Raw genomic sequence first — 26,512 nt, 5'->3', positions numbered from 1 at the left:
CCAATCTTATCTTTCAATTAAAATTATTCTCTTTCAAAGCTGATGATCTTTTCTTGACTTCTCTGCAGCCACTGACACTACTCACCACCCTTTAGTTAGATGGCACAATTGATAGAGCACCAGGCCTGGAGTCAGGAAGACTCACCTTCATGAGTTCAAATCTAGCCTCAGCCACTAGTTGTGTGACTCTGGACAAAGTCACTTAACCCTATCTGCCTTCATTCCTCATCTGTAAAATGATCTTTGCCAAGAAAACTCAAAATGGGGACCATTAGTCAGACCCAAATGAACAACAAAAATCCTCTTTAAAATGATACTCAATTCTCTCTAGGTTTTCATAACATTACTCTATCCTGGTTCTGTCAGATGTCATTCCTTCTCAGTGTCCTTTGCATGAGGGCTCTACTCTTTTCTACTTTTCTCCCTCCATACTATTTCAATTGGTAATCTCATCAACTTCCAAGGATTCAAAACCCCTCCTTCTAGGTGATGTAGCTCAGCAACTGATGGGAAGATCCCCATCCACATTCAATCCACCAGTTTCCTCTCTTTGGTTCAATCAATCAATAAACATTTATTAAGTACCCACTATATGCAAGCCTATGTGCAAAATGAGCTGGAGAAGGAAGTGGTAAACCACTCCAGGATCTTTGCCACAAAGACCCCAAACACGGTCACAGAGTCTGACACAACTGGAAATTGAACATCTATATTTCTAATCTTTTTTTTAAACCCTTAAGTTCCATCTTGGAATCAATACTGTGTATTGGTTCCAAGGCAGAAGAGTGGTAAGGGCTAGGCAATTAAGTGACTTGCCCAGGGTCAAATAGCTAGGCAGTCTGAGTCCAGACTAAACCACCCAGATGCCCCCTACTAATCTTAATCTATGGAAGCTGTTAGGTATTACACTGGAGAAAGGGCTGGACTTGGAAGTAATTTATACATCTCCCAGGTTAAAATCTGGTCTCAGAAACTAGCTGTGTCACTTTGAGCAAGTCCCTTCACTTGATTTACCTGTTTTCTACTCTGTAAAATGAGCTGGAGAAGGAAATAGCAGACCACACTCAGTAGTTCTGTCAAGAAAACTTCAAATGGAGTCACAAAAAATCGGACACCATACAACACTCTTAAATCTATTTCCAGAAGCTGTGGTTAAAATCTAAGATTTTTCTTCTTGCAGTTACTTCACAGGAATCCTCCCCAGTTTAATCATGGCAGCCTCCTTTCTGACTCAACAATATGTTCATTCTCACTTTTCATCATGGTCTTCCCTCTTTCAATTCCTGAGTTGGGATGTGTAATGGGACTCAATTTCTTTTGGAGATAGCCAGATTTAAAAAAAAACATGTAAAGTCTGGGACGGTTATGAAGAATAACAGAATGCTAACTTAAAAACCAAGGAAAACTGAGTTCAAATATGGCCTAATATATTTATTGGGTGAACCAGGGCAAGTCACTTAATCGGTTGCTCGCTTTCCTCACACTTTAAAAGTAGATAACAATAGCACCTATCTTTTAAGGGGGTTGGGAGGGCAAAATGATGTAACATACAAAGGGCTTTGTAAATGTAAAAGCAAGATTATCTTCCCAAAATCATTCGGCCGCAGGCATTTCACTGCAGTGTGACCTGGCACAAATCTCGGAATAGCTATCTGCCTCAGTTTGCTAATCTGCAAAAATGATTTAGGGTCTTTCCGGTCTCCCGTTTACACCTAAAGCACGCGGAAGGAGACACGTGAAGGAGGCGGAGCCGGAACACGTCGAAGGACGGACCCTCGCCAACCGCCATTTTGTGTCGCCTCCAGAAAGGGAAGACGTCCATTTGCACTCCCGGCGAAGGGGAAGGGCCACATAGGCCGCTAGGTATCCACAGCTGGACTCATACCTCGGTCACCCCGGAGCAGATCCCCTCCCCCTGCCTCGCTAATCGACCCCTCAGGCAGTAAGGCCCAGAAAGGACCGCTTGGCCACCTCGGAGCAGAACCGGCCAATCCGCGGCGAGGTCCGGCTGAGAGACAGCAGTCCCTACCAATCAGAAGGCCGTTCCGGCCCCCCCCCCAGGAAAAATTTTTCTCTAATGCTGACACAACCCCGACTACCTTCTTTACCTCCGCGTTCGGACAAGCACTTGGGTACCCCGCGGCTCTGTCCGGATAGTGAGCTCCCAGAACAGGATCCCAGATATGGACGCTAACTCCCCTCTGCAGAACCTACCTCCGTATCCCGTCTCCATGACGAGTCCACCACCAGGCAAGAGTTCCTTTTCCTCGATAGCAACACTGCGCGTGCGCTAACCCACCCTTCCCATCCTCGCCGAAAGGTTATTGGCTACCCCACGCACCAACTCCTCCTTCCTAGTCTGAAATGTTACTGGCTGTCTTGTAGCGCTTGGCCCCACCTCCCGAAGCTCAAGTGCGCAGTCTCCGCTGGTGAAGGCGCGGCGCTTCCAAGCTGAGTAGGCGGGATCTCGGAACTGGCAGAAAGTGTTAGGGAGCTATAGCCTTTCTTCCAGGAACTTAAGTCTCAACCTCCGATCTCAAACTATGCAACTACGCTCCGGTAGTCTGTAGCTAAACTTTCTTCCTTCTTTCCCGTGATGCCCCGGAGATAGGAATGTTGCAGAGAACCCCTTCACTGCTACCACCCCAGCACTGGTATGAGACAGATCAGGCTTTGACTTTTCTACAGCCTGTTTCTTTTCTTCCTAAATCCTAGACCCTTTCCAAAAATATCCTCCAAACTAGAGGGTTCCGAAGTCAAAAAGGGAAAGGTTAAACTAGCTGTCCCTAATCGAGATTAAACAAGGGAGGTTTGGCAAGAGTAAGCTATTAAGGATAGAACATTTATTAAATGCCTACAGATGCTTGGCATCACTGAGAAGGGGGTGTTCAACTTCTAGAAGCCTTCTTTTTGAAGCTATACTCATTACACCTGAGGCAAGATAATTTTATTTTTGGACAACTATTGGGAAGTCTTTCCCTTTCTGCGATCTCAATTTTTTCTGCTCAGTGCTAATATGTCCCTCAGACTGAATAGAGCAAGTCCAATCTCTTTCCATGACATGCCTTCAAATACTTGGAAGATTACTATCAGTTCCCAGTCTTCACAACTCCCACTTTAATCATGTCCCATAACTACATACGTTCTCTGTGCCATACCTTACTTTATTACTCACTTGTGCTTATTAGCTGTCTAACCTCTTCCTCCCTATCCACATCTGCTGAAGCTTGTCTCATAGCCTCAGTCTACCCAGAAGGTATTGGAAGCAGGCTCTACTAATTAAAGGGCATTTTGAGTTTGTTGTCAGACCTGTCTGTCACTGGGAAGGACATTACATTTGGTCTACCTTCACCTCCTATATTATCTCCTCCTTGTCACTTTTGTTTATCCATCTCCTTTAATTCAGAATTCACATATCTAAAGAAGCATTTCCTTACAGACTTCATTCCTGGAGTATAATCTTTCCTATCCTAATTTTGACATTTACACTTGGTTGCACATCTTCCTTTGGGTTGTGGTTCTAAGTGCCATCAAAAAGTACTCTTTCTCACCTCCAGCTCAGTATAGAGCTCTTGAGTAGGCATTTAAGTAAAACTATGAAAATACTAATGTACTTCTGCCTTAGAATTAATACTATGTATTGGTTCTAAAGCAGAAGAGGTAGGCAAGGAAAATTGTGTGACTTGCCCACATTCATACTGTTAAGTTTCTGAGACCAAATTTGAACCCTGGACCTCCTAGACTTTAGGCCTGGCTCTCAACACTGAACCACCTAGCTGCCCTCTCTAATGTATTTTTGACTGTTAAGAAGTTTCTCCCCAAAGGTCGGTTAGCCTTACCCAATCCCTCCAAACAAAAAACAAAGCAAAACCATAAAACTTCATTTTAAGACTTTTATCAATTCTGAATGAACATTTATTTAGATTTTTACAAACAATATGATGCTACTTTTGCAGCAAAAAGAAGAGATTAAAACAAAATCATTAAACAGGCAGGGTTGTTGTGGAAATCTGGGGCAAAACACAGGGAAATTTCTTTTTCCAGAGTCCTTTCAAACTCAGAACCAACAATTATAAACAAAGCTGCCTTAAGAAGAGGAGACTAGAAGCCCATACCTTTTCACATACCCTGTTGCAGATACTATAAAAGATGATGCTCCTAAAGAAAAGGTACCTTGGGGCACACAACTGAGATATAATGTAATTGGGGTTTCAAAACAAAAACCACTCAATCCCCTTTCTACACTTCAAGACCCCATGCAACAACCAAAAAGACTCCCCTATTTCCATAACCTTTTACAAAAGAGGTTAGGTTTTCACGGGCCAGACTGAAAACAGGTAAGTGGGTGTTTAGTGGTGAAACACAAATATCACCACTATTCAAAAGATTTAATGATGGCTCAAAACAGGTCTGAGCTCTCTCCCATTTTCCCCCCCTGAAGTTTGACTCCTTCATTCTTCATCTTCATCAGCTTCCACATCCAGGCCAGGGATGCCCCGGATCTGCTGCTGTAAGGCACCTCCTAACAAGGGCACTGGTTCCTCCTCTGGGGGTAGCTCTAGGCCTGACTGCTCCTCTATCACACTCTTTGCTGAGGTGAGTTCTACAATCCCAGCTGTTATTTCAGGTTGCTGGTTCTGCTCCCCTGACTCAAATTCAGGTTCTTCTGAGGTGCTTTTCTCATTGGTTTTGTTTTCATCTTCCCCTTCAGCCACTCCTTCTTCCAAAGCACTGCCATCTCCTTCTTCTTGCTCTTTCTCTTCTTCAGGGTCATCCGTGAAAGGATTCTCACCCTGAAAGCCACAAGCACATACTAGTCTTTTGGTACAGTCTTACCCAAGCAATTCTGCTCCCCTAAGTCCTAAATCTTCCATTTATCACCACCCCCAGCAGAGGAAAAGCCTCTGCCTCCTCTCAACAGACTTAGGGTCTTCTCAGGTCCTACCTTTTTTCCCAGAGGTCCTGAAGGCATATGCCAAGTTAGAGGATTGAGGCAAGTCATGACTTCCCAGGCCCCAAGTTTGAGATTAGCCCAAAAAGAATATTGGGCCAAAAAATGTGTTAGGTCCTAGTGCACACATATTGGAGGGGTAGGGAAGAAGCTTCCCTTGGTCAGTTAGGCCTAATTACCTTAAGATATCGTTCTAGTTTCTTGTTAATGAGCTTATTGTTCAGGATACTTCGAGCCACCATAAGTGAGGACTTCTTGGACTGTTCCATCATGAGCTAAAAGGAAAGAAGAGAGCCCACTTGAGCAATTGAAACTATCCTAACAGCTCAACAATCAAGAGACCATCTCCCAGGACCCTGTCTGATCCCTATAAGCCACAGGTTGAGTTTCACATGACTAGAAATACCCAATTCATTAACTCTACAGCATGTAAAGTTTATAAAGCACTTTCTTTACAAGCCTGTGTGGTAGGCAGCACATTTTCAGATAAGACAGTTTCATTGACTTGTCCATGATCACAAAGCTGGTAAGCACTGAAGGCCAAATTGTAATCCAACTCATTCCAAATCAGCACTTTCTACTATACCATAATGTCTCTGCTGTGGTTTAAAGTATATCACCCTATGGGAACTTAGAGATAAAGCCAATCCTGAGAGACTTCTAATCTGTCACCAGCCCTATAGCCTCCGACTTAGGAGGCTTTGCCCACTTGGTTTTGGGAGAATCTTAAATAACCTCTATAAAGATATTGAGGATTTAGTAGAGGGCAAGAATTATTGTTCCGATTTTAAAGGGAAAACAATGGAAACTCAAGAGGAAAATTGACTTGCCCATAGTCATGCAGTAAGTCCCATAACCAGATATAAAGCCAACTTGTCTGCCTTTAAGCCTAGAACTTCCCCCACTATAAGCAATGCTTCCTTGACTTGGCAGAGGCCAGCACCAAAGCACTCCACTCACTCTTCTGTTTCGGTTGTGTTCCATGGACTTGAGGTGCTTCTGTATGATCCCAAACTGCATGGGAATGAACAGGTCACAGGCTGCACAGTGAGCTGCCTCCACTTTCTTCACAAAGTGCTCCATGGCAATCTCTGCAAGGGAAGGAGCTGCTGGTCTCCAATTCCTAACAATATCCCTATTGGGATAAATTTAGTCTCCAAATTAAGAGGAATCCACTAATATCTACTAGAATATCTGCCTCCAATTACAAAATACAAGAAACACTAAAAAAAATAGATGCCTTGGTCTTAGTAGAGGCCTCAATGAACCCAGTCTCATGTCTTCCCCCCTCCCATTTAGCTAAAAGTTAACCCCATGTGTTTCAGGCTCAGGAAAGGCTTTTTAGTTCTCATAAAGATTATGGAAATCCTCTAATTTAGATGCAAAGCAACCACCAGAAAACAGCTTAAACGGACAGTCCAAGTGAAGGCAGATTCAGTTTTCATACTTTGGGTGTCACCATATGGAAAAAGGAGAGCTGACACTCACCTTGAGTAAGATCTTGATCTTTATAGATCTGCTGGATTACACCATTTAGGTCCTCGATGGTTTTGCGACGTTCTTCTGTCTTCTTAGTTTTGTTAGCAACATATTCCTGCCAAACAGAGGTTATCAGGGTATCTATAAATGAAAAGGAGTCTCCCAACCAGGATGGAAAGGGAGTGTGTATCTCTTTTGTGTAAAGCCCCTCCCCCCAAAAAAAAATAAAAAGGAGGGATAAAGTAGCTAAGAAGTAAGCAGATATGGAAGTCAGGTTTCTGGGATGCTGTCTTGGTCATATCATTCCTTTTGGTTTTGTGAATTCTCTTGCCTAGCCTGCATGATAAATCTTAATATTTGCAGTTTTATCTGTATTCAGGTAAAGAAAGGAAAGAGGTCAAAGCATTCCTATTTCCCAGCAGAGAGGTGATAAAAACCCAATACATCCCCAAAATCACCTGCAAAAAGTCTGCAGTCTGTTTTGGCAATTTAGTGCCTACAAACTTGAAATGTTCCTTGTGGAATTTGCTGTCTAAGTGGTTAGTCATCTCATCATCATAAAAGGTCCGATATTTGCAGAGAGAACACACAAATTGGATCCTGCCAGGAAAAGAACAGGGGTCAAGCAAGGTCTACAGCAAAGGTGCTACTACCAGCACCAGGTCCCTGAACCATGAAGACAGCAAACCCCAGGAATAGGTTGGGGTTACACCCAGATTCTGATACTCAAATCACTTCCTTATGGGACTCTGAAGCAATGGTCCCAGGAAGGGGAAAACTCACAAGGCTCTGAAATCAGTTCCCATTCATTTATTTTCAAGAAGGAATGTTGACACCATGAGGGAAGAATTAAGTCACAGTTCAGAGAGGGGAACAGGTGGGAATTTCTGAACTGTATTAATAGCTAAATAAAGCAGATCCTACCGCGCCTTCTGTAAGGGATAATACAGGAATGTTCCTCCCACAGACAGGAAGGGCTAATCATAGGCGGCAATACTATGGCTCATCTAGATTCACGGGAGCCAGCTGCTTCTGAAAGAGACAATGACTAGCTAGAAAGGTGTCAGTGGGAGTGGTCAAGTAGGACTTTCCATCAAAGTAGGGAATACATCTAGGAGAAACAACTTGGGGCAGGGGAGGGAAGGGCAGCCGAACTTGGAGGATCTGGCCCCATGGCGCAGAGAGAAGAGATCAGTCCTGAGCCATTGCCTGCTGAGAGGTGCTGTGTCTTCCTGGGGCTCACCACCCTACCCCATCCTCAGCTCACAGAGCTTAGGTGTGGCAGAAAGAGGAAGGGAAGAAGGGACTGGATGCAGCCCAGCCTCTGGTGCCTGCTGCCTCATCTTCCTCTTCCAAGAACAAAAAAGTCTGACCTGGAAGGAGGGTGCCCAGCATGATGGCAGCTGGGAGCCACCTGTACTGAGGTGGTTAGGGCCAGGCTGTCCATAGCAGGTTCCCCGGGGGAGGGGGTTGGGGGCCTGAGCCGAGAGGCAACGGTGGCCGTGGCAAGGGACGGAGGAAGCTGGCCTTCACCAAGGCCTCAGGACGGGTTCCTACCTCTGCCGTCCATATCTGGGCCACGGGAACAGCTTTGTCTGGAGAGCCCAGGGGCCCGGCGCCGGCTTGGCCGAGGAAGATCCAGCAAGAGCAAGAGTCTGAGTCGGAGGCAAACACCAGTTCGGGGGCCCTGAGGGCAAATAGACCCGACAGCAGGGGCGTAAAGGGCTCAGCCACCTGCCGGACTCGGGCCTGAGGCGGACTGGCCCCTCCAGCACCAAGTCACAGAAATGTGGGAACTTCTGCCATAGACTGGGCATAAGGGCAGGGCCCAAAGCTCCCGAGATTCCCCCACTGGTGTTTCAGTCTCTCCCAGGCATGGTAGCAGCCACTTGGCCACAGGTTTGGGTTGGAGAGGTGCCTCAAGTCTCTGATGAGCTGGCCCCCTCCCTTGGGGGCCAGGGGCCCCCACAGCACCTCTGGGAATGTTCGGTGACCTAAGCGATGGAGCTTCTGGGCAACGGTGCCAAGCAGTGTCGGGTCCCGAGCCGGAGAAGCAGAACAGTTACAAGGCGGCCTCTGGGGGGCAGGGGGAACAATTCAGGCTCTTAGGTATGCAACCAGGGCCTTGGAAGCCCTGACTGGTGGGAAGCAGGGTCCATGCACAGAAGAGCAGGTGCCAGCTGCCAGGGCAACATTGGGGCCCACTGAAAGGCCAGAGGGAGAGACGAGGAGGCATGGCCAGGTCAGGAGTAGAGTACATCATTCATCTCCTGAGAGATCCCAATTACCCTGGGAAGGTGGGTAGCCTGGGGCTTGCCAGGAAGGCTAGCCATGGGGAAGAGGTAACGGCGCTTGCTGAAACCCCTGGTCAGCCACAAATTGCTAGGGCAGAGGTCAGCAGATGAAAAGAGAAGAAAGAATGTTACCTTTCCACCATCCGGTCCCGCTGACGTTTCTTCTGCTTCTCCTGGGTCTTCTTGCCAGCCTGTAATTTGCGTTTGATTTGACTGATTTCCTCCTGGATAGTCAGTGCTCCTACAGGAACAAGAGGGATAGGAAAACCAGGATAATCATATCTTTTCTGTAGGATAAAGGGTAGATTCTGTTGCCCTTCTTCCTCCCAGTTACCAACAAGAACTGGTGGTATTCATTTGTTAAGATCTACTAAAATCCAATCCTGAAGAGCCAGGGGACCTCAAGTACCTTTCCAAGACCTCTGTTGAGGGAGCTGAATGGAGAAATAAGAGCTGGGGAGGAAAAAGGGAGGGGTAACCCCCACCCCCTCCTGGTTCTATGCTTCCCACGGTGCTTCACCCACCTCTATTCCTCTTGTACTCAGGAAGGAACTCTAGTGGGCCCCAGAGAGCTTATGAACCTTCACTCTCTGTAAAGTTTGAGCCCAAGTTCCCAACCCACAACTCTACCAAAACACAGCAGCTTGGGAATTCAAAGGGGTTTAGTAGGTAGTTGGGTTTCAACCCTGATGATAATTCAGTGGTCGGTCTAGCAGGATGGAGGCCACAGAGAATGACATAGTAGCAGCCAGGAATAGCTATGTAAAACGCTCAAAATGCCCTGCCCACCCCCCAACCAGTCACCAAGGCAACAGTGGCCAATACTGGAGTTGCTGTTTAGTACCTGCTGGTGCTCATCACACGGGTGGGGGGACACGGACTCCCAACTGGGGCTGGAGAGGCACTAAGGGAGAGGACACGCAAACCAGAGCCGTAAAAACTGGAACGAGGGGACCACGGCTCGGACGTCAACAACTGCCAGCCACTGAGAAGAACTTGCAAGTGGGTGTCACTATGGGACATGGTAGGAGTCATAGGGCTCTATACTGGGTTGTGGCAGGGGTATGTATTCCTGGGGGTATCCCAAACTACATAGCCCTATCCAGAGATTAAGACAGCAGGCAACAGTTTGTAGGTGGCTGGCCAATACTAGCCCTAGCATCTGGTTCAATGGAGAAGATGATTTGTATTTAACTACCAAAGTACAACCAGCCCATAGGGTGGGTCAAAGAAAGCTAAAAGAATCAGCATCAATGGACACCCTGCCAAGTCCCAGAACCACCTCCCCACGGTTCTGCCCATTTAAGCTGCTAGTACCTACATGGTCTTTTCTAAGAGGGGAAATGTCCACTTATAACCATTGAGCATTTGAACATACCCACCTTTTTCAGCATCTTCTTTCCTTTCTTCCTTCCCATCTTCTTTTATTTCCTCCTCTTCTCCTTCCTGACAGAAAAATCAAAAGATTAAAACCTATGCTTGAAGATGATCTATAAAACCCACCATGTTAAAGATAATCCTATAGGGGGGTCCTAGATTCAAACAGGGAGCCCCACCATTATGACAGATTTCTCCAAAGTAACATCTCTTCTATTCAGTTTGTATTCCACCTTCTAACAATCAAATTCAAGTTAGCACTCAGGAAGGGTTGCTTTTTCTTTGGGAGACCACATGGGGTAAGAAAGTCAAGTATCCCAAAGCACTTACTGTTCTGGAGCTTTTTCTAGCTGCATCAGGGGCTTCTGTTCCTTCTGCTGTCTCACCTTCAGTGCCCTCATCTGAAAGAGAGGAACAGCAACTTAGGAGTTATGCTTTAGCTCATTAAGAATGAGGGGAGTTAGGAGAGAATAGCTAAGAATGCACCTCACCATTGTCAGAGTCGCTGTTCTCAGAACCATCTGTCTTTGCTGCTTTGCTGTCAGGTTCATCTGTACTATTTGATTGTTTTCGCTTCTTCTTTTTATTCTACAGATGATAAGGAAAGCCCAAAGTTTAGCAAAAAGGAACTAATACACTAAATGAACCATGGTGCTCTCTCTTGAGACGGTAATGGGGATAAACCTGCATGATGGAACCACTTTTCAGATTTGACATGGGCTGGCCAACAACAAATTCATGCCTATGACACAGAACTGTACCATTTTCAATAAGCTGTCCCTATCTTCAATACCCAACTAAAGGGACTAGTGCTTACCCGGAAGTCTGTAGTAGCCCAAGTCTTCCAGGTTCTCCTCATTTGTTTCATCCCACTGCCAAGTCCGAAGCCAAATCGCATGTTCCCATAGGAGCCTCTCATGCTCTGAAACATGCCGTATTCAGGAATAATGTTCTGAGAGAAGAGGGATGGGAGGCGGGACGAACCCGGTACACATTGGCCCCGGGCCCCCATGGGGTCATCCCACATGCGCCCATAGCCCGCAGCCATAGGCCGGTTAGTGTGGCCATCTCTGGCCCAGCCCTGTGCCCGCTGGCCAAAGGCATCACGGACTTGAAAATGATCCCGGTAGGCATCGTAGTGGCCTTCATAGGCCATCTCCATTTCAGGGTCAATCTCACTGTAGTCATAGCCGGATCTATACAGATCACGGTCGCTCAGTGCAGCCCTGGAGTCATATGCTTCGTAGGAATCATACCTGCAAGAGGCGCACAGTATTATGTCAGTAACTTGGAGGGACTTAAGAATACAGAGGCCAGGACAGAGCTCAATAAATAAAACTAAGTGGCCCCTACCAACAAAAACTACCCCCTGCCCCCCATTAACAGTATAAAACTGATCAGCTGTAAACTGAGTGGAGAGGGGACCTGCATTCCACAAGGGGTACAGACACTGTAGCTAAATCATCTGGGAATTCTGATGGGTTTAATGGCACTCAAGCAACATGCTCCCACTTTGTAATTCAATTTGTATGGTCAAACTCTTCAGTTTATAGCTTAAGGGGAAAAAAGTTCTAAAAAGCAGAGTCAAATGTTTCTGGCCATTTCAAAAATGGCAGGAAATCTCCCCAAACTACTAAAGACCTGCTTCATTCTTCCCTTTTAGCACCTCAAATCGGAGTTACATTATAATTTTTATCCCCATAAAACCCAATTTCCCTTTTTCCCCACATAAGCTCTAAAAGTTCAGAGAAACAAATTAAAGATAGTTTCAGATAAAGAATTTTAGAAGCAAGGCCTTTTTACTACTGTTTATACAGCTACATTCGTCAGCTACCCCATGGTAAACCCTCCCTAAAAAATATAATGGATAAAAGAAACATTCTAAACCTATATGCTTTAGCCCTCCCTTCCAATCCAGTATAAAGTAAGTATAGTGCCACTCCTACATACCTTATAAATCCCCAACACCTAAAAGAGTTCCTTTTTACTTAAAGGAAGTGACAAAGTGTTTTCTAAAATTCACAAAGCCATTCCAGGAATGAGACAGATCTTTGCCTTCATCTTAGTAAGGCATAACTTAGATACTAAGTATTTCAGCTGATGAAAATGCATCACAGCTTGAAGACCAATAGAAAAGATATTAACTGTTCCTGAAAGTCCAACCTCTCTGAGGTTGAAACACAGGGACAGGAGAGATAATTTCATTAAAAGAAACTAACAGGGCTACAAATCCTAATAGCAGGTAAGTTTAATAGCAAGGATATGCAAATAAAAAAGGACAATAGCTGAATAAGAAGCATAAGTCTTTCTAACTTTAGCCCTGTTATCTACCAAGCAAAGTCTGAAGACAGTTTATAAAGTAGAATCTCCTCAAACCAGATCCTCAAGGTGTACCACTATAGGAAGAAAAAAAGCTGGCTGCATTAGCCTCAATGTAAACAACCAGTATGTGAATAACTAGAAATCAACAGCCAACCACAAGTGTCAAAAAAGAGATAGACACTTGGCTCACATTTATCATGCTGTCTGTCCAGTCTTCTTACAAGTTAGTGACCCAGCCCAGTTACCAGACTCATCTCCGTTATACATTGTTTCAGAAGGGATGAAGGCCCATTCTTAACAACCCCAACGGGCTGCCTGAGGAATTTTGCTGTATTGTCCTACAAGGACAGCATCTTGCTTAATTACCACCCCCTACCTCCAGTACTAAAAGGTTTGCTTTTTAGTTAGAAACCATTTGTTGGAACCAGCCTGCCTTGCCTTTCAATTTATCTCCAAACTGAGATATCTTTTCATGCAAGACCTTCTAGTAGTTAAGTGTTCATCTGCAAAACAACAAAGGCAGCCTTTGGCTAAGGCTTTAAAATTACATTTTTAGGGGGCTTCATTCATATCTTTTCTCAGACCTACTTTGAATAAAGTCTTTTCTAATCTGACTTTGATAGTTTTTAGGGTTTCCCAAGAAAATTCCAAATAGCCTTTGGAAAAACATAGATAAATTACACCTTTCCCTACCTCCCCCCCTCCAATAAAAGTTTGGGAGCAAAGATAATGTCTTTTAAGTGTTTAATGTTTTGTTATCATTTTTCAGTTGTGTTTGACTCTGTGATGCCATTTAGGTTTTTCTTGGCAAAGATATTCAAGTGGTTTGCCATTTCCTTCTCTAGTTCATTTTATAGATGAGTAAACTAAGGCAAACAGGGTTAAGTGACTTACCCAGGGACACACAGCTAGTAAGTTTGAAGTTGGATTTAAACTCAGGAAGATGATTCTTCCTGACTCCAGGCCCTGCACTCTATCCACTGCGCCACCTAAGGTTCTGCACAAAGTAGGTCTTAATGTTACAACTTCCTGGATTAACTGGTAACTAAGCAAACGCAATTTATCTTTCTGATTTCACATATATTTAATGGAACAAGAAAGCTAAACTGGCATCACCATTCATGCCAAATCCAGGGTCCTTGCTCCTCTGGAAAAAAAGCAGATTACAACCTGCTATGGTTTCTGAGTTTAGATGGAGAACTAGCTCAGCTTGGGTTTCATGTCATACATGGAAAGAAAAAGGAAGGGAGAAAAAAGGAAAACAATTCCTGAATTTAACCTAATCAAGATGGTGATAGGAGTGGTGAGTGAGCAGCTGACTGAAAGCATCGTCCGCTCTCAAAAATAAACACTCTTACTGAACAGTCTCACCTTGACAGCTACACTCACCTGTCTCCACCTGAGCCATATAGTGCTCCTTGCATCATGTCCGTTTCTAGGTGAGACACCACATCAAAGCGCTGGTTAATTTTGGACAGAACAGTATCGGTACCGGTGCTAGCAGAAGCATTAGGGTTTGTATTTGTGTCGGAGTTGGGAATTTCCCAAGAGTTTGAACTGGCCACACCATATCCGTAACTGGTAGTGTTATCCTGACCATATCCATATCCATAACTATAGTTCTCGTAACCTGTAACAAGAGATATGGACAGCTCCAATCACACAATTTGAGGCAGATCCACTTAAGTTGGCCTCTTTCCAGTCTGGAATCTCTGGTCAAAATTCTCTTAAGGAACTACATTACCCTCAAAGAAAGAGATCAATGGTGTATCCAAAGGCATATCACTAAATTGGTCTGAAACAAGCACAGACTTAAAGGGATATCTCTTCAAAAGGAAAATATATACTGAAAATCACAACCAATTTTATGCTGGACTCAGGTTTTATACAGAATAGACTGGGGGATAGGGGTAGGAGTGGTTAGGAAAAGGAGATGGGAGAAGAAGAAGCAATCTGAATGTAGCCAATTTTAGTACAAATTAAACTGCCAGGGCATAGTCAAAGCCACTTCATTTTTCAAGGATTTTTATTTTTATACCTGGAATAAAACAGCCAAACTGAATATATTACTGTTTCAGTCTCAAGAAAAATTTTAAAAATCATACTTGCCTCTGTTTGACCCAGAGTTCCAGGTTCCATATCCTACAAAAACAAAATAATCCCAAACTATTTATAATGAATAAAGTTCAATATCTAAATATGTCATTAACACATGTTAACTGGAAAAGTGAGATTGCCCACATGCCAAAATAATACCCTCAACAAATAGGTTAAAAATTACCTTAAAAAAAACAACAAGAAGAAGAAAACATAAAATCAGGCAGATTACAAATCAGGAGAGTGACATAGATAATCCTGTATGTGTATACCTCAGGGCAGCAGAGCAAACATATAGTATATAATCACTGAAGATTCAAACACTCTGCCAACCATTTGGTGAGAACAATATCCACTCCCCAGTTCTCAACTGGTAGATGATTGCAAAGAGAATATGTAAAATCCAATGCTAACGCTCCCATAAAGTAAAGGGGCTCAGGATACTAACCCAAAGCTATAATTAAAGAAACTAGACCCAACAGGACATATCACTTTTCAAAAGTATACGTAGTAAGTTCCCAGGAATGTACATAAAACTCAGAAATAAACAAGATAAATCAATGAATGGAACCTACATAGACCAGAAAAATGAACCACTACTAAAATTACAGTATTGAGGGAGTAATGACCACTTTAGCAACATGTTATAAAGAAGCAATTCAGTACAGGGAAAAAATAAGTAAATATATCAATATTGCAAAGCATGTAAAGGACAGGATAGTATTATTTGTTCATTCACACAGAATCTTGATTAGAAAGAATAGCAGAGGTCATATAGTCAAATCTTGACTTTTACTAGCTACTATATAACCCTGTACAAGTCACTTGTTTCTCTGAGCTCAGTGTCTCTAAATTATAAAATTAGAATTGCACCACTAATATCTATCTCAAAAGGATGTTATGAAGCACAAATGAAAAAATGTATGTAAAGAGCTTTGCAAACCTTAAAGCACTATATAAATGACAGATCTTATTTTTCCCTTCCTTCTAGTTCTTTCTCTTGGAGGCAAGGAGAAAATGCCTTAATTCCTATTCTATATGAAATCCTTCAAATACTTAATCTTTGTCACCCTCCTCTAGATATGCTATAGTTTATTAATCAAAAGTAGCTTATCTGGTTCCTTTCTAAAATAAACCCCAGAACCAAACACAAGGCTTTAGGCATAATCTGACTAACAGAATACACCAATTCTATAACTCTTATATTCTAGATACTATCTTCTCTTAAAACAGACTGAGTTCATGTTAGCTTTAATGGTTGTGACATTTTGCATACTTTCTCCCTTTAAATTCAACCTCTTAGATCGTTAAAAACACATAAATTAATTTCTAAATATATCTCCCATCTTGTTCTTGAAGTTGATTTAAAAACACAAAGACAGGACTGTATAACTATTCCTATTAAATTTCAACATTTTAGACAATCCATTGAGATCTTTTTGGAACCTGATTCTATTATCCAACAAATTATATATCCTTCCCAGTTTTGTGCTACTTGCAAGTTAGATACAAGTATACTATCTGATTCTTCATTCCAATGAATAACTTATTGAGGGATTCTCTTAGAGCAGCAGTTCACAAAGTTTAGTCTGAGGACCATTTTGGGGAGTCCATGAGGTCAAAATTATTTTTATAATAAGAGGTTCTGAGTAATTTTTAAGTGTATTGAGGTCCCAAGATAAAAAGTCTGAAAAACCCTATTAGAGAAAGCCTTCCAAGGTGACATTGACTAGAACAATCTGGCCCACAAGGCTCCATCTTGTTCACAAAGATATCATTGAGGATATGCCAAATATTTTGCTAAAATTATCATAATTGTATATGTAAATTATCATACATGGGAGAAAATCACTTACAGAAAGCCTAAGGTCTCTCTTAATTCTAGTACCTTCCCTCTTTTAATTATTTCCTATTTATCCTATATGTAGCTCATTTTGTATATATTTGTTTGCATGTTGTCGCTCCACCATTAGATTGTAAACTCTTTGAGGGCAGGGACTGTTTCTTGCTTCTCTCGTATCACCCAAACTTAGCTTAGTTCTTGACAGGTAGGTCCTTAAATGTTTACTAGTTGATTGATCTTAGGTACCTACAGATAATGGCATGGCCCTGTAGTCAATGCTGAAGCTCAAAATGAACTGAAGTCAGAACAAAAAAGGGTTTAGGTTGGGTTTTTTGTTTGTTTTGAAAGCTACATACGGAAAAGAGAGCTCTTTAAAAAAAGCCAGGACAACTGTAACTAAGGATGGAGAAATGAAGAACTGCCCAGTCTTATTCTGGTGCTTTTGTATTCCAAGGAAAATTAGCTCTGAACTGGGAAAGACAGAATAGAAATGGCTAATAGGAGCTGATAACCAAGATAAACAAGGACTCATTAAGAGAAGGTTGCCTTCAATAAGTTCAAATCATTTATTCAGGATGAAATGACTGAATGTTCTGGAGAAATCTGCAGATATGAGTGGATTCAGTGGATGAATACCTGTAGGGGGTCAACAACCTTCTAACTCTGGGGTTGGAGCTAGACTTGAGAGATAAAATGCTCAGAAAAAAAAACAATAAAAAAAACATCTGATAGAATAAATAAAATTATTCCATATCAAAATCTTTTTTGGACTACAGGAATAAAATGTTCCTTCAAGGATAATATCATGTCATAATTTTTAAAAGTATAGAGATTAATCCAATAGTTAGTAGTAATATAGAATTAAAATGGAATCATATAATTAATCCTGAGGTTAAAAGTAATGCTGAAAGTACTCCTGTTAGCAGTCATGGGCTTAGATTGACTGTGTGGTATGCATGAGTTTGATGGGTCATTATGAATTATCATGTAGATAAAGGTTTACCTTTATGTAAAAACTTAAGTTTGGATCATAGCTACAGCTAGTTCAAGAATAGAAGAAATAGGATTGAGAATGTAACAGTTGATATGGTTATGTTAATTGAGGAAAGGACTAGAGTTACAGACCTAATAAAGTGGATAAGTAGATGTCCTGCAGTGATATTGGCTGTCAGTCATGCTGCTAAAGCTAGGGGTTGGATAAATAGGCTGAGGCAATCTTTAAAGAGTAAGATAATCCATAAGATTAGACACAAGGGTAAATGTTGTTCTTAACTTTCTAAAAAGGGAAAGAGAAATCTTCAGTCAATGAACTCAACTTTCAATTCCTGGAAAAACTCCAGAACATATATTTTCAAAAGGCCAATGAATGAACATCTTGAAAAGGAAGTAATTATTTAGAGTATGTTTTCATTAAGAGCAAATTTTGCTAGGCTGACAATTTTCTTTTCCCTAAGAAAGGGTTATTTCAATGGAGATAAGAGATGTCATAGTTTATATATTAAGTTTTAGCAAAGAATCAAATTAAGTCATGTATATATATTTTTTAAACCTTACCTTCTATCTTAGAAATGACACTAAATATCCATTTCTAAAGCAAATGAGTAGTAAAAGTTAGGCAACTGAGGTTAAGTTACTTGCCCAGAGTCATATAGTTAGGAAGTATCTGAGGCCAAATTTGAGCTCAGGATCTATTTTCTCCAGGCTTGGTTCTCTGTTTACTGAGCCACCTAGAAGGTGACTTCACAGTAATAAAATGGGAGAAAAATAACTAGGTAGCAGTTTGTTTGAAAAAGATATTGGGATTTTAGGTGACTGCCAGCTCAGTATGAAGCAAATTTTAGGCCAAAACTGGAAAAAGAATGGGCTACCTTGGGCAGAGAAATGTACTCCATCACTGGAGGTTTTCTAGTAAAGGCTAAATGATGAAAGTTACTGAATATACAATAAATGGGTAGTCTTGTTTGTTACATCAACACTCATTTAACCACCTATATGCCAAAGACTGTGCAAAAAGCATGGGAGATAGAAAAAGAAGCCAAAGGCAGTTTCTGTTGCCAAGGCAATCAGTCTAATGGAGACAATATACAAAGAACAGGTGCAAACCAATTTCAATTAAATTACCAAAAAATTAATTTAAAAAAACAATGGAGGGGATGTGGAAAAATAGAGTCACTAATACATTGCTGGTAGAGCTGTGAACTGATCCAACCAGTTTTGGAGAACAATCTGGAATTATACCTGGAAAGTTATAAAACTCTGTGTGTGTGTGTGTGTGCCTGTGTGCGCGTGCACATATATACATACCCTTAGCCACAACAAAATCATTACTGGGTCTGCTTCCCAACGAGATCAGGGAAAAAGGAAAACAACTTCCATGTTCCAAAATATTTATAGCAGCTCTCTCTGTTGTGGCAAATACTGGAAATTGAAGGCATGCCCATCAATTGGAGAACAGCTAAACAAATTATGGTATAAGACTATAATGGAATACTATGCCATAAGAAGAGATGTGCAGGTTAATTAAAAAAAAATAATTTGGAAAGAATGGCACAGGATAATGAACAGTGAAATGAGTAGAATCAAGAGAACATACTAGAAAAAATGTAAATATTACCTACAGAAAGTAAACTGAAAGTTGAAAACACTAGATTTAATTTGTATGAATATGTCCAGTCTCTCAGGCGATATCTAATGTGATACCTTTTGTGATGTGGGGAGGGTAGGGAGAGGGTGGGACACTTGTGGATGGGATTTATTAGTAGCTATGAAGAAAAATAAGCCAAACATATAAGAGAATTGTGATTTCATTCATGTGCAATCTTCTTTTTCTTTGTATAAAGAAATGCTTGTTTTACTTGAGTTTTGTAAAATTTAGAATTAAAAAACAAACAAACAAACAAAAAAGGTACAAAATAGGCAGGTAAGTGGCAGGTGGTTAGAATGGAATCAGGAAGACCCGAGTTCAAATCCAGTTTGACCGATTTACTAGTTATATGTCCCCAAATAAGACATTTAAAGGTCTGTTTGCCCTATCTACCTCTGCTATAAAATGGGGACAATAATAGCACCTACCTCCCAGGATGGTTGTATTTATTAGGTGTGTGATTCTGGGCAAGTCACTTAACCTCTGCTTGCTTCAATTTTCTCATGTATAAGAAGGAAATGGCAAACCACTTCAAACTGTTTGCCATGAGAACCACAAATGGGATCATGAAGAGTTAGACACAATTGTACCAAAACAACAGCATCTACTTCCCAGGGTGGTTGTGAGATAATTGTAAAGCTTAGCACAGTGCTTGGCAAACAGTAAACATTATATAAATGTTAGCTATTATTAGATATGTATAAGAAAAACTAGAATCAACAATACACTAGCATTAATGGGAACTGGCAAAGGATTCTTGCAAAAGGTGGAACTTTAGCTGGTACCTGAAGGAAGCCAGGAGAAGAAGATGAGGAGGGAAAGAATTCCAGGCATGAGGGACAGTTGGCAACAATGCAGAGTTGGGAGATAGAATACCTTTGTCTAAGGGACAGCAAGAAGGCCAATGTCCCAAGATCAGAATATGTAGAAGGGGGTATGTTTGTATGTAGATGAGGCACACTCCAAAGCTAAGATTCTGACCAGATGATCCGGAAGATCCTTTTAGCCCTTACATCCTATGTTACTATAACAAAGTTAAAAAACAGATGCAAGATACATGAAAAAGATTGGATTTCAAATCAGAAAAGCTCAATTCAAATTCACTACTTCCTGTGTGACCTTGAATGAGTCATTTCATCATTGGACTGGACTGACCTCTGAAGTCACTTCTAACTTGAAGTCCATATCTAAGTATAGAAAAGGAAGTAACTTTCTATGCACTAGACAAAGCTTCTATAAAAAATTATAAAAGACAAAAGAATAAATAAAGCACTGACAGTGCAAATTGCTGGGGATACAAATAGAAGCACACCAAACAGTTCCTGCCCTCAGGGAGCTTATATTCTAATAAAGGAAGGGAGGGGTTTAGGGAAGAGAGAGTATGTTAAAAAAAGACTTTCAGGAAATTTTGGAGGCTTGGTTTGGTGCAAGACTTGACAAAGATAATGATGGTGGCAATTATGTAGCATGTTAAAATTTGCAAAGTACCTAGCAAATACATAATTTTACAAAGTGAAAGTTCCCCTATCAGAAATCAGAATCTCAGCGGCACAGTCCAAGTGGGAGGGAGAGGGACAGAAAATTCTCAGAATGAAAAGGTATGATGGATTTGCAATGTATATTAATGAAAAGAATACCCACACTAATGCAATCAGGGACCTACTGAAATAAAACTGTTAGGGAACTAACTACATTTGGACAAGAATGTAACTGCTTAGTAGTAGAGAATTCATAATCCAGAGTCTAAAATGCAGTGAAAATAGCCATGATGATTTGGCATGGCTGGACTACCTTAAGTTTATGCAACACTTTTAGAAGTATTTCAGAATATAACTAGGATCTTAAGTTCCTTTCAGCTTTAGCTCTAAAAGGCTACCTGGCCCAACTGTCTCATTTTACAGAAAACCAAACAGGAAGCCCAGAAGATTAAATGGCTTGCCCACGATTTAAAACTTCGGTTTCCATTTCAAGAAGTCTACTATCATGGGCAAAATTTGTTTGCTTGAACCAACCCACTGAATTTTAACTGATCATCTCAATTCCCATATATGAATTTTCTGAATGATTAACATGATATTATTCTATATTAGATAGCACAGAAACACTTTGAAAGACATTTTTTCCTACCTTGCTAGAGGCAGTGAATACAGACCTGGAAGCTGGCAGGAGAGGTGAAGTCAAGGATTTCCATCCTATCCTTTCCTCTAATTGTCCAACATAGAAGCACAAAATGTCTAACTAAAACCTTAAAAGTACTTACACAGATAGGTATCATTTGAAAAAAGTTTAATGTGGCCAAAGAAGCAAGAGTCACCTGGGGTCCTTTGCCATGAAATCCCCAATTTTGTCTCTTTTCTCCCCTGTTTTTTTTTTTTAACCCTTACCTTCCATCTTGGAGTCAATACTGTGTATTGGCTCCAAGGCAGAAGAGTGGTAAGGGCTAGGCAATGGGGGTCAAGTGACTTGCCCAGGGTCACACAATTGGGAAGTGTCTGAGGCCAGATTTGAACCTAGGACCTCCCATCTCTAGGCCTGGCTCTCAATCCACTGAGCTACCCAGCTGCCCCCTCTCCTCTGTTTTGAATATGACACATATCTAGACTTACCATAGTCACATGTGGGCTGGGTAGTAGTATCAGAAAATGTGGATTGTAGAGTTGTTTCTGATCCTTGGACAAACCCTAGAGACATGTAAAGTAGTATTATCACTCAAGAAAAATGCATGAAATTGATACCCCCTCCCCTCACAAAGATCTTTATATAAAGGAATTTCATTTAAATCATTAATATGAAAACTGAAATGTAATAATTTTCCTACAAATTCTTGCTTGAAATTATCTCACTAAGAAGTAGATTTCAATCAGAAGGCAGATATATGTACTTTATGTAATAATTTTTTTAAAGGGCACTACAGTAAAAAGTACCTTTCAAATTAATTTGATAGCTACAATATCTTGTCAACAATGTTATAAGTCAAAATCATGGCATATGAAGTAAATTGGATAATCAGGACAGAAAAAAAGAGAATTAAAGGGAATTATAATTGTTATTTTAAGGAAAAAGTATAAGTCTACGTTTTGTTTGGTTACAGAAGGCAGACAGGAATATCAGATGGAAATTAAAACAATGATTTCTCTTCATTATAAAGGAAAAATTTCCAGTCAATAAAAACTGTCTAAAAATGAGTTGCTTTGAGTTGTCATTATCACTAGAGGTCTTCAACTAGATAAAAGATGGTATAAAGGGCACAGCTATGCAGGTAGGTACTCAGCCCCTTTGAGATAAAGAAATACTCCAATGCGATGATTACAAAATGCCAACAATTGTGAAATTACCAGAAAATCAAACTCTTTAAAAGGAAAACTCTTTGGCATCTCTGAAACATTATTATGGCCATAATCTTATTTATATTCATTTAGTTATAAAGTTGGTAGAAGATAACCAGAAACACCAATGTCTAGACTTCTCAATTTTAAACAAATACATACATTTAAACAAGCAGGTTTTTATATTTTAAACTACTTGTTTGAAACCTATGGGAGAGGGGAACCTGGGTGGTTCAGTGGATAGAGATATGTAGTCCTGGGTTCAAATCTTGCTTCAGAAATTTCCTAGCTGTGTGACCCTGGGCAAGTCACTTAACCTCCACGGCTTAGACCTAAATGCTCTTTTTGCCTTGGAACCAATATTAGTATTGATTCTCAAAAGGAAGGTAAGGGTTTTTAAAAAGAAAGGGGTAAAAAAAGAAATTCATGGGAGAAAAAAAAGACATTCAACCAAATCAAAATAAAATGCAAATAGACTTTATTTACTGTATTAATGACTGTGTAAATTGTTAAGTTTTTCTATGACCCCCTAATTTTTTAACTTAATTCAAAAGAAAATATTCTATTTAAATCTGCAGAAAATGCTACTGTTAAAAAATGGAATGTCACAACAATGGTGAACCTGGATGCTTGAATAACTTTGTTAAATTTGTTAGTATGACTTTGTTTAAATCTATCTATTCCATAGTTGCCCCTTTGTCTAGAAATGTGAATTGATATTATGAACTGAGCTGTATTCAAGTATTATTGTTAAATACTCTTCAGTATTTAAGAACTAATCCTGGTGTTGAGTACAGTGAAGACTGGCAAGATATGAGCGGGAACTAGCACTTGGTAGTCTATTTATAAAATACTTCAAAAAAAGATATGAGTATATTTCCTTAAAGTGCCTCGAAAATAAAGAAATACTTATTAATTTAAACTGTAACATATCGTGGCATCATTTTAACAGAAATCCTCACTGACTATTTTTCTTTAAGGTCAAGGGACATGTTTTATTTATCCCAGCATCTCTACATCTAGTACTAAGCCTAGTATATGTTTTATTTTTGTAAAGGACATCAGTAGAGCTAGGGAATTTTAATTGTAGAAATTCTTTCTAATACAGGTAGACACCTGTTTTGCAATTTGCAAAGTTGCTTGGGGCACTGAGATATTAAGTATCTAGCACACAATTACACAGCCTTTATATGCTAAGAAGCAGAAACTGAACTCAGGTCTTATCCAAAGTAGGCTATTTATCCAGAGTAATGTCTTTCTTACAAATATTAAAAGATTAATGTTTTATTGGGAGGTGGCTCAGTGTATTGAAAGCCAGGCCCAGAGACAGGAGGTCTTGGTTCCAAATGTGACCTTATATATACTTCCTAGCTTTGTGACCCCATGCAAGCCACTTCACTCCCATTGCCTAGCCCTTGCCACTCTTCTGCCTTAGAACCAATGTTGAATCTAAGACAGAAAGTATGGGTTATTAAATAAACCTTTTACTGATTTCATAAAATCTGTTTGTTCCAGGAAGACAATCTTATATATGAACGGGAGCACCAATGATCAAAAAGACAAACTAAGCTTTTCTTCTAAGTAGCTGTGTAGCCACAAAAGTTGGAAGTATTAATTTGGATTTCAAAGGCCTCCAACCAGGGCTAAAGTAGAAGAATAAAAAACAGTGAATAAAATCAAAAGAATTAAAATTAACTGCTTAATTGTGTAAACAGCAAACAAGATTTTTCTCAAGGACAGTAGTGTATTTGCAAAACTTATTTCCCCCAAATGGAAAATTCCTTCCTCTTTTTATAAAAATGTTATTCAATGAACTAGGAAAATCAAATCAGTACTTCATTAACTTAGCTACCCCAAAATAATTCAGCACACACACACCTTCCCATTAGAATGTTTACTCCTTTTCAGGTAGACTGTTTTTGTTTTGTTTCATTCTTTTTATCCGTAGCACTCAGCACAGAGCTAAGCTTGTGGATTCAAGTCATTTCAAGAAGCATTAATTAAGGGCCAAATATATGCCAGGCATAGCACTAAGGGGATATAAAGAAAGGCAAAATAAAAACCAAAAAAAAGTCCTTACTCTTCTCAAGAAGCTCCGTCTAATAAAGGAGACAACATGCAAACAACTATGGACAGACAAAATACATACAGGATAAACTGGAAGTAATGTTAGGAAGGAAGGTGCTAGTATTAAGGAGGACCAAGAGAGATTTCTTGCAGAAGGTAGGAGATGAGGGGGAATTCCAGGGATGAGGGATATGCAGTGAAATTTGCACAGAATTGAGAGATGGAGTATCTTGTAGGAGAACAGCAAGGAAGTCAATGTCACTGGATAACAACATACCTGGGGGGTTAGGAGAAGTAAGGTATTAAGAAGATTAGAAAAGTAAAAAAGAACCAGGTTATCATCAAGGGCTTTTAAAGGTCAAATAGATTTAAATATTTGATCCTGGAGGTAATTGAGACCCATTGGACTAATTTCAGTATCTACTCGAATAAATGACAGCTTTCTGCACTTTAAAACATACCATTTCACATTTCAACTTCTCTGACCAATAATTTCTAGTGTTCACAATAACTTGTTGACACGACTATCACCTCCCCCTCCCCAAATTATTTTCTTTAGGAGACTTAATTGGACTTAGACCTCGATTGTCCAACTAGATATTTAAGAAGAGGTCATAACTTCTCTGGACTTATTTTTCCACTTGTAAGCGAATGAGACTGGACTAATTCTGCCATCTATTATTCATAGGACCTTAGACATTTAACCTCTTAGGGTCTGTTTCCTCATGGATAAAATTTGGGAAGTGGTCTTTAGACGCCTTCTAAGATCCTTTCCAGCCTAAATCTCTAATCCTGGATTAGATCACGTGAGTACCCTTCTGGCTTTTAAAATGCCACAATTACAAGAGCTGATATCTATTAATTCTGCTTCTCTACTGAAGGGCTAGGATTCCTTCAGTCTTTTCTTGACTTCCTAATCCCAAAGCCAGCCAACCCGAATGCATTCCCATCCCACTTCCTGGATCTGTCTCAGGGTCCCACCTAATAAAAACCATAGGGCTGAACAAGTTGGTGGAAGGGGTCTCGGGGGTTGGCAGATCCTACCACAGACTTCTTTAAGGGTGCAGGGGAGATTCATTCACCTGGCAACCGAATCTGCCTCTGAGGTTCACAGGATCACATCTGCAGCTGGACAAATCCTCTCTAGTCCCACCAACCCTAGGATTTTACACTGGAACCAACCGAAGGAGGGCCGTCTTCACCTTTACCCGTTCAGCCGCCTCCTCCCGGAGGTCCAGAACCTACAGGGGTTTGCAGCTCCCCGTCGCGCAACGATTACTCTTAATTCCTTATGTATTTACTGCCTGCTGGCCCCCCAGATTTGAAGCTCCTGTGGGTACATGGTTCGCCAGCTCAAAGGGTCTTGAGACCCCAGTCCTGCTCCCTCCCTGAGCAGGGGCGAGGGAGCCCCGATCCAACCCTCAGCCGAGCTCCAACTACTGCCTCGACACTGTCCCCCTCCCGGCCCTGGTTCCACGGAAGAGCAAACAGAGGCCCAGAATGGTTTAGGGACTTGCTCAAGGTCGTCTAGAGAGCAAGGATTTGAATTCGAGTTCTCCAATTCCAAAGCGGGGGCCAGTCACAAAAAAATCCACAGACCAAAAGCGAAATGAGGCCACGCCCAGTAAGAAGCACTGAAGGCAGGGAGACCGCGTCATCAAAGCTGGGCCTAGGGCTAAGGGCTTCCGCCCAGTCAAAGCCTAAGACTGGGGGCGGAGATTGGGGGAAGGTAGGTCGCAAAGTTGGGCACGGCGCCATCTTAAGGCCCCCGACCAGACCCTAGACGTCATTCCCTAACTGAAACTTGGGGCTGTTCTGGGCCTCAGGTTCACCCTCTTCGACCTGGTCCTCCTCAACTAGTAACGGGTCTTACCTGTGTAACTCATAGCGACCAACTGCTCCGGGAATCTCCACAGTTGCTATCTGCTTCCGTGGCCTCTTGTGCCCTGTTCTCCCCTTCCCCGCCAAGGCGCCGCCTCCCGCCCGAATTGGCTACTATCTGCCAATCTCCCAACACTATTGGCTGATAAGACCATCCGCAACAGGACTGGGGTTGTCGTCCGAGACCAGTGGCTCAAGGGCCTGCCAATCTCCTAGCTCCGTGCTTCCTCC

At 41.3% G+C, this 26,512-nt stretch overlaps 2 protein-coding genes across 4 annotated transcripts in view; both read right to left on the bottom strand.

Annotated features, from left to right (window-relative positions):
* Positions 1-2,411, bottom strand: part of AKAP8 (A-kinase anchoring protein 8) — a 56,405-nt gene extending 53,994 nt beyond the window's left edge. The window contains exon 1 of one of the 2 annotated variants that reach the window (XM_007489688.2): positions 2,215-2,411. In XM_007489688.2, coding sequence (XP_007489750.1) covers positions 2,215-2,233 — 19 coding nt within the window. In that variant the 5' untranslated portion in view covers positions 2,234-2,411. The remainder of the gene's footprint in view (positions 1-2,214) is intronic. The other variant, XM_056822344.1, reaches the window with a different exon arrangement.
* Positions 2,412-3,879: 1,468 nt separating this feature from the next.
* AKAP8L (A-kinase anchoring protein 8 like) lies at positions 3,880-26,394 on the bottom strand. Of its 2 annotated transcripts, none has more exons than XM_001367421.4 (14): positions 26,274-26,394; positions 21,614-21,688; positions 14,533-14,565; positions 13,813-14,053; positions 10,919-11,357; positions 10,593-10,689; positions 10,432-10,502; positions 10,107-10,170; positions 8,857-8,965; positions 6,889-7,030; positions 6,440-6,545; positions 5,912-6,042; positions 5,131-5,226; positions 3,880-4,793 (listed from the first exon to the last, which is right to left on the bottom strand). In XM_001367421.4, the coding sequence occupies exons 1-14, from the start codon at positions 26,284-26,286 to the stop codon at positions 4,452-4,454; spliced, it is 1,959 nt and encodes a 652-aa protein (XP_001367458.1). In that variant the 5' UTR covers positions 26,287-26,394; the 3' UTR covers positions 3,880-4,451. The 2 variants fall into 2 exon arrangements, with proteins under 2 accessions (XP_001367458.1, XP_056678323.1); XM_056822345.1 differs by lacking the exon at positions 26,274-26,394 and adding an exon at positions 25,483-25,618.
* Positions 26,395-26,512: the final 118 nt, after the last annotated feature.

The sequence above is a fragment of the Monodelphis domestica genome, chromosome 3 (assembly GCF_027887165.1).
Source record: "Monodelphis domestica isolate mMonDom1 chromosome 3, mMonDom1.pri, whole genome shotgun sequence".
Lineage (NCBI taxonomy): Eukaryota > Metazoa > Chordata > Mammalia > Didelphimorphia > Didelphidae > Monodelphis > Monodelphis domestica.
Note: the sequence above shows the minus strand (reverse complement) of the source record. Positions and strands in the feature narration are given on the sequence as shown.